Source organism: Elephantulus edwardii, unplaced genomic scaffold (genome assembly GCF_000299155.1).
Source record: "Elephantulus edwardii isolate Elephantulus edwardi_28Jun2011 unplaced genomic scaffold, EleEdw1.0 scaffold00005, whole genome shotgun sequence".
NCBI classification, from domain to species: Eukaryota; Metazoa; Chordata; class Mammalia; order Macroscelidea; family Macroscelididae; genus Elephantulus; species Elephantulus edwardii.
In genome coordinates this window covers 21,538,542-21,547,213 of record NW_006399755.1, presented here as the reverse complement: position 1 = coordinate 21,547,213, position 8,672 = coordinate 21,538,542, and the positions used below count along the sequence as shown (strand labels likewise).

At 38.5% G+C, this 8,672-nt stretch overlaps 1 protein-coding gene across 1 annotated transcript in view; it reads left to right on the top strand.

Annotated features, from left to right (window-relative positions):
• The window catches only part of IL23R (interleukin 23 receptor), a 126,158-nt gene that overhangs the window by 42,599 nt on the left and 74,887 nt on the right, over nucleotides 1-8,672 (top strand). Inside the window, exon 4 of the mRNA XM_006879746.1 lies at nucleotides 4,084-4,244. Within this exon, the coding sequence (XP_006879808.1) occupies nucleotides 4,084-4,244 (161 nt within the window). The remainder of the gene's footprint in view (nucleotides 1-4,083; nucleotides 4,245-8,672) is intronic.

The following is an 8,672-nucleotide window of genomic DNA, read 5'->3' as shown; positions in this document are numbered from 1 at the left end:
TGAGAGCTGGACAGCAAATAAGGATGACAGAAGAATTGATGCCTTTGAACTATGGGGTTGGGGAAGAGTACTGAATATCCCATGGACTGCCAAAAGAACAAACAGACATGTTTTGGAGAAAGTGCAGCCAGAATGCTTTTGGAGGCAAGGATGATGAAGCTTTGTCTCCTATACTTTAAGCACGTTGCTTGTAGAGGCTAATCCTTGGATAAGTGCCTAATTCTTGGAAAGGAGGGGGGGACAGCAAAGGAGAGGAAGACCCTCAACCAGGTGGATTGACACAGCTTCTGGTACATGGATTTGGGTGTGTCAGGGCAGGGTTCTATTGTTCTTAAGGTCACTATGAGTCATACTTGACTTGATGGCCTCTAACAACAACAATGACTAAGATATCAATATTTATGTTCTCCATTTAATTTTTGACAACTTCCAATTTTTCTAGATTCATGCTTCATATACTCCATGCTGCAGTTATTAATGGATGTTTGTAACTCTTCTTTTTTTGAATCTTACCATGCCAACAAATGAAGATCCTTTATTAGCTGAAAGCTTAACTTCATCTGCCTCAGAATGGTAAATTCTGCCTTGAGAAGGCATTTCTTTCTTACTCACATTTTTAATGCTTTCCAACCTGAGAGCCTTATCTTCCAACTTTCTAGCATTTTGAAAGCTATGTGGTTTCACAAAGTGGATGGCTAGTCCTGCTTCTTAGTCTGGAAACTCCACTGAAAACTGGCTACCATGAGTGCTAATATTTGAAGTACTAGAGGTTTAGCGTCCAGCATCACAGCAACATACGAGCTACTAGACTATGGTAGACTAATAGAGGAGAAGGAGATACTAGAGTCTATCAGAATGGGTCTCTTAATCTAAAATAGTGCTTTGTGGTCTAGGTGCTAACATGAAGGTGTACTTTAACAACAGAATGAATTCACCTAGTAACCATGGTGTATGCAGGTTTGAAAATACTTTTCCATTTTGTCTTGTGGTCTCAATATGTATGGTGAAAGAATTGGCCATGAACCAATTAAGAACATGTGTGTGGTTTCCTCTGACTGGAAACTATTCAGAGATGTCCTACTTTACTTCTTACACAGAGGAACCATTTTCTTATTTACACATTTGAATTCTGATCTAGCAGATTAGCATACCTTACAGCAAGGTCTTGATATATGCATGCTTCAGTTTTTCCCCCAGAAATAATATAAAGCAACCTGTAATCACCTAAATTCAATAGCTTGATTTGACTTTAGATACAAGCAACACAAAGGATTTAGTGTATACACACACACACACACACACACACACACACACGCACACACACACATGGCTTGGAAGCATGAGTGGCATCTACTTCTTAAAAAGCTTGCCTCTGGAATCTCTATGAACTTAGAGAAATTACAATAGTTATAAAACAGGATTCAGGTCTTTTGTTTATAGGGTAGCTACCCTATGAGGTACCTACCATATGAGTTGTGTCCTTTAGAGTTGAAACTTACCCAGAGCTGACCCTCCAATGGGTTTTCAGAGGCAGTAAATTGCATTTGGGGAGATTGCTCATCCTTTATCCTCCCAAGGGCAGCTGGTAGTCTCGAACCACATGCCTTTGGGATTGTAGTGCAGTTTCTTGCCACTAGGCCACCAGAGTTTATATAGATATAGATATATAGAGAGAGATAGATATATATAGATATATATAGATATCTAGATAGATATCTAGATAGATAGATATAGATATAGATAGATAGATATAGATATAGATAGATAGATACATCAAATATATTTAAGAATAAAGAATATTATTTTGACTGTTAAAATCATGGCATACCTTGTCATTCATAATAATAACTGCTTATGCTTAGTAAGGTCTTTACTAACTGTGAGGCCATCTGCTGCCTACTTGCTTATTTCCTTGGCTTATGATGACATCAGTGTTGCTATGATTACTTTCAAAGATGAGCAAACAAAGCAGATAGAGACTAAATAACTTGCTCCATTAAGAAACACAGCTGGGATTTGAACTCAAGTCTGTCTGTGTGTGCTCAAGCCTTATGTTTCTAGTTCTGGAGTCTCTGGGCAGTGCAAACAGTTTAATCAACTATTAGCTGAAAGGCTAGTCTTTCAAACCCACCAAGAGTCATCTCAGAATGCAGGCCTATTGATTTGCTCCTGAAAGATTCTTTAAGACTTGACAGAAACTATCAACAGTGACATGCTTTCAGTCACCACACACTGCCTCTGCTCCTTGTCTTCTCATGGTATAGGGTTCTCACTGTTGGCATGAAGACAGAGATTTGTTGTTAGCTGCTGTCTTGCTGTTCCCAACTCATGGCAGATTTATACTTAATAGAATGTTGCACTAGGAAATATACATGTAACCAAATCTCACTGAGTCAGTTCTGACTCATTGTGTTTCAGAGTAGAATGTGTTCCATAGACTTTTTCAAGGATTGACTTTTTTCGAAGAAGATTGCCAGGTCTTTCTTCCATGGCACCTCTGGGTACACTAAAATGTCCAACCTTTTGGATAGCAGCTAAGAATGTTAACCTTTTGCATCACCACTGGATGCACCAGATGCACCAGAGGCAAAGTAAAAATAGCTGCTTGCTAAGTATATGGTACATAATTCCTCTTATCACTGACTCTCATGCCATAGAGAGGTTCCTCAATTTCCAGCTGAAGTTGTCCTGTTCTGATAATGGCAATATACTTTTAAAAATACAGAGATGTTTCTTTTTTCTGTAGTATTTTGATTCAGAAATACATTTATTACTGTAAAATTGATTCCTCTCTTTTCTCTCAGAAGTTCCTTGAAGAATATCTCTGGATTCCAGAATATTTAAAGGTGACAATTTATAATCCTTGCTGGAGTATCATGAGGCTGAAGATATTCAGGAATTGTTGAATAGTCACATAGTAGTAAAAAGACTTGAACTGTAGCCCTCAGGATAGAAATGATAGTGATTTTTAAACTCTCTTTCCTATCAAGGCAGTCATCTGGGACAGAGCACAGTTGATGGTATTAGATAAAAAAATCAGGTCACTGCTTGCCTCAGCAGCACATGTACGTAACTGGAACAGTACAAAGAAGACAGACGTGGCCCCAGATCAAGGATGACAGGCAAATCCGTGAAGCGTTTCCATTCATTAAAAATAAAATAAGGTGCCTAGATTCTCACTGTTATTGAAAATTCAAGCTATTTTCCTGACAAATTATCATGTACCAAATACTTCTTACAAGCAGGGATGGTAAGACTTTATTTCACATATTTTAGGCATTTTAACAGGAAAGGCCAATCCCTGGAAAAGAACATCATTCTTGGAAAAGTAGTGTTGTCAGCTAAAGAGAAGACCTTCAGAGAAGTGGATTGACAGTGTCTGCAGCAAAGGGGTTAAGCAACGGAAGATTGTGAGCATGTGCAGGGTTCGGCAGGGGGCCTTTCTGTTGTACTAGGGATCACAATGGGTCAGTTAATTCTACACTCCATGGCACCTATCAAAAACAACAACAACAACAACAACCATAATATCAAAGTCAGAATCTTTGGTGGAATATTATGAGTTCAGCTGCTTACCAAAAAGTTCAGAAGTTTGAATCGACCAGGAACTCCAAAGGAGAATGACGAGCCGTCTCTTCTCAAACATATTTACAATCCTAGACACCCAAAGGAGGGTCATCATGAGTTGGAATTGACTTGATGACCAGTGTGTTTGATTTTGGCTACGTAAAGATAGGTTTCACTGGGCAATACAATTAATTTAAGAGCCTACAGGTGATATGGTGAACAGAGACTGCAGGGCCTAGATTGGTGTAGTGTTGATGAAGAGTATAGAACATACCATGGATTACCAGAAAAAACCAAATTGGTTTTAGTAAATAAAACCAGAATATTCCTTAGAAGCAGGAATGGTGCCACTTGCCTTTACTTTGGATATATCAGCAGTTAAGATGAATCACTAGAGAAGGACATCATGTTTAATTAACATGGAAGTTCATGACAAGAAAAGTAGTATTTTTTTGAAAGGATAATTTATTCAAACTAGACAAAACTCATGACCATTTATCTTTGTTTCCTTTGTAGTTTAGAGACCAAGGAAGAGCATCACTATCTCACTTCAAGCTATATTAACATCCCCACTGACTCATTACAAGGGGGCAAGAAGTATGTGGTTTGGGTCCAAGCTGCAAATGTGCTAGGCACGGAGGAATCAGAACAGCTGCAAATTCACCTGGATGATATAGGTAAAAAATTACAAACTCTCTCTGAGTCCTTAATTGTAAACAACTGACTTGTGTGCTTGACACCCCCTTAAGTTTGTAAGGTTGTAATAAAGAAAACAAAAATTTTACCTCCCAGAGTCAATTTAGAGAAAACTGCTACCAACTAGATGTCTGCCCTTCCAATATTATTGACATATATATATATTTTCTTCCATTTATTTTTTTCCGAATACTTGTTTGTAAAGTGCTCTGGTGGCAAAAATCTCTAGGGAGTTGTGCTGCTAATTCTAAGGTGGAGCCCGTCAAGGCGTTTGAATTTGCCACCTGCTCAATGAGATAAACCTGCGGAATTTCCTCCCGCGTGATTTCCACAAACCCAGTGTAGGGTCAGCTCTGAGTTAGCTCCAATTTGGTGACAATGTATTTGGTTCTTTTTTTAAAATTTCCTTTTGAGAGGTATGGATATGGATATGTCGTTATATGCCGCAGAGTCGGAATTGATTCCTAGCTAACCCCCCCAGTGGTTTTTCAGAGCCTGTAAATCATTCGGGAGGAGGTTGCCCATCTTTCTCCCATGGAGAATCTGGAGGTTTTAAACTGTGTGCCTTCAGGTATGCAGCACAACTCCTTACCACCAGGACACCAGAGCTCCCTGGTATAGTTACAGACATATGTATGTGTGTGTGTGTGTGTGTGTGTACATACACACACAAATATTTAAGATTTTTTTTTTTAGGTTCCAAGTATTGTTTTAAGTACTAGGGAGAATAAAATAGATAAGGTAGCCGCTCTAAAATAACTTGTAATCTACCAGAGAAGATAGAAACAAATAAAAATTTTAAAAGGGTATAATGAGTTTTATATTATAAGACGCCCTTAGAGAATTATATTGTCTGCACGGTATTGGAATTCATACTTGTCTATTTTCTAATACAATTTTAATTGTTATTTTAATGAACATTTACAGAGAAGTCAGATTTTCATTCACTCATTGTTGCACATTTTACCCCTTAGCCTACTTTCCTTCTCCCCTAATTTACTTTTTTTTTAAAAAAAAATATTCATTTTTGCACAATTACCTACCTTTCCTGCTACCGCCCCCCCCCCCCTACAATGATATATCTCTTACTCCGGGCTGTTGTGGTACATATAATGTCCAATCATATATTCATTTTAGACAGCTCTTTCTTGCATCTGTTCCAATGCAATGGTCATGATTTATCCACTCAGCCTATTCTCCTCCCATCCTCACATGTCAGACCTGCTTTACAACAGTGGTGCTATCCATACTTGTCTATTTTCATACTGAAAAGTTTTACTAAATTGATGAAAAATTAAGGAGAATTACATAGCTTTCTCTATGTTCACTTTAGTAAGTGCTATGTTATCTCTATGTTCAACATTTTTTTTTGTTTTAGGTATTTTTAAACACTGCCTTTTAGTACTTAAAATAGAAAAAGCATATCCAATAATATACAATATTAATTTTATTGCTATGCGAATGTATATTCATATTAACCTCATTCTTGGAGATTTGAGCACTTTTCAGATTTTTCCTCTCAGAAATGATTCTGCTATGCATATCCTTCTAGGTAGATATTTGCCTATTTCTTTATTGTTTCCTTTAGATACATCCCAAAAAGTATACTTGCTCATGAGCCTCTGACATCTTTGTCCAGAAGCCAGAGTTCAGCCAAAGAAACCCAAATGTAAAACACCTTTTATTTAAACATGTTAGTTATTTCTACTGTTGTAATATCATTATTAAGGCTGATTTCATCAAGTTAACACCTATTGAGCATTTTTTTATATGCTAAATGTTTCTACAAACATTATCTCATTTAATCCTCACAAGAATAATAATGTTACTTTGTATAAAAGATTGTGTTTATTTATTATGTAAGACAAGATTTAAAAGATGCAAGTATATGCATGAGGAATCGGATTCAGTAATATTTTAAAATGTGAGATAGTAAAAATAAGGAGCTTTATTTCTAATATCCTTTTTTTTCGCTTGTTTTGGTTTTCTTTTTTATTGCTTAAGGCCTAGATACATATTTTTTAAAATTATACTAGTTTATTTACAAAATTCAAATACATTGTTTTCCAGAATAGATAAGGATACAAAAAGGGGGGAGAGTGGAAGTAGTTCTAATATCCTTGACTTCTCTCTTCAGTCTTTATTGAGAAAAAAAGCAAAACAAAAGCAAACAGATTTCAAAGTGTTTGACAACTTTCCTTCTGATTCATGGTCTAGCCCTACCTAAGGGTACCATGCAGGAGCTCTGAGCTCCTTTGGAAATTACTGGTGTTTGCTATTTCAACAAGTCTAGAATGATGTTTAACTAATGGTTCTAAAATCTGTCCAATGCTCTGAATTTTGCCTTTGAAAACCAACACTGTTGTAGTGATGGACAACAGGTTATAGAAAAAAATCCTTTTCTTTGAACAGTTTCCCCAGATGGATTAACGATATTAAAAGGGTATCATGTCAGATATCATCTTAGCAGTGCCCTTTCAGAAGCTAAAATTTCATTAGTGGTAATATTACTGGGAATCTCTAGTAGCATGGTCTGTAGAGACTTGTGCTGCTAACCCAGGGGTCTTATCTCTCTGGTGGTTCAAACCACCATTGACACCTAGGGAGAAAGATCAGCAATAGCTACCCATGTGATTTACAGCCTCAGCAAACCCACTGGAGGCTTAGGTCTGAGTTGGTTCCAATAATGACAGCAAGGGTAAAATTACTCTTATAATTGAAACTACTCTTATAATTATCATTGTTGTTGTGTACCATTGAGTCAGAACTGACCCATAGCTGACCCTCTGGTGAGTTTTCAGAGGCAGTTAATTGCAAGGGAGGAGATTGCCCATCCTTCTCCTGAAGAGCAGCTGGTGGCCTCGAACCCTGTGCCTTCAGGATTGTACTAGCTTCTTAGCACTAGGCCACCAGAGCTCCCTTAATTATCATTGTTGTCACATGCCATCAAGTCATTTGTGACTCACAGAGATCCTATGTATAACAGCTCTGAAGCCTGCCCTGTCCTGAGCCAGTCTCACTGAGTTTGACACACCTAGCCCTGTTACCCCAGTTACTGTGTTAGTCCATCTCATCTGGGGTCTTCCTCTCCTGTATTATGATCTTAAAATGATTGCCTTCACACCTACTGTGTGCCAGGGACTTAACACACAACATCACATCTAATTCTTGAAACAACATGCTACCATTGTCTCAATTTTACAGAAGAGAAAACTAAGAATAGATGAAAGTAAAGGTCAAAGCACTCTGATGTGAACTGGGTCGGGGGAAGGAGTGGGCAGGGAGGAAAATGTGCAACAATGAAGGAATGGAAGTCCAAATTCTCTATGATTTTTCATTAAAATCTCAATTTAAAAAACCCAAAGCCCAAACCCATGCCACTCTGATGGGCTCCTGGGTAAGGAGCAGTTTGACTATTCCAGTTGCTCCTTGGGAGAAAGAAGGACAATCCCCTCCCGTGCCGTCTGTAGTCTATGGAAACCCATTGGACGGTCACCTAGGAGTCAGTTCTGACTCAGTGGCACATAACAACAGCAATAAAGGTCAAACAGAGAAAATACATTGCTCAAGATCACATAATTAGTAATAAGGAAAACAGGATTTCAGCCCATACTTGCAATTTGCTTGGCTCTACAGTTAACACTTTTGGCACCAGCAGCCAGGAAATTAAAATACAAATTGCATTGGCCAAGTCTGCTGTCAGAGATCTCTCCAAAGTACTGAAGAGCAACGCTGTCAGTCAGGAGACTAACGTGTGCCTGATACAGGGGATGGTCTTTGTCATTACATGCCAAGCATCAGAGAGCTGGACAATGACTAGGGATGATGGAAGGATTGTTGATGTTTTTGAGCTGTGATGGTGGAGAAGAGTACCGAATATACCACGGACTGCTAGGAGAACAAACAAGTTCATCCTGGAGAGGGTGAAGCCAGGCTGCTCCTTGGAGGGAAGGATTCTGAAGCTTCATCTGACATACTTTGGATAAGTTGCAAGGAAGGACCAGTCCTTGGAGAGGGACGTTATGCTTGGAAGGGTGGAGGGACAGAGCAGAAGAGGAAGACCCTCGATGAGATGAATTGATTCAGCTACTGGGGTAACAGGGATAGGTGTTTTGGAGACAATAAGATTGGCAAGGGATAGAGCAGGGTTTAGGGCTATTGTATATAGGGTATGTATGAGTCACAGGCAATTGGATGGCAAATACCACAACAATAACAACTTGCTAACTCCAAAAGCAAGCATTAGTAACCTCTATACATCCCACTTTCCAGGTGAAGGACAAGTTTCACCTGGTTACATATTCCAATGCTGACCTCTCACCATGCAAACTGGTGCACCTCTTGTTCATAATTGTTTCATTTCCTTCCATCTCTTTTTTTCCTTCCTTCCTTCCTTCCTTCCTTCCTTC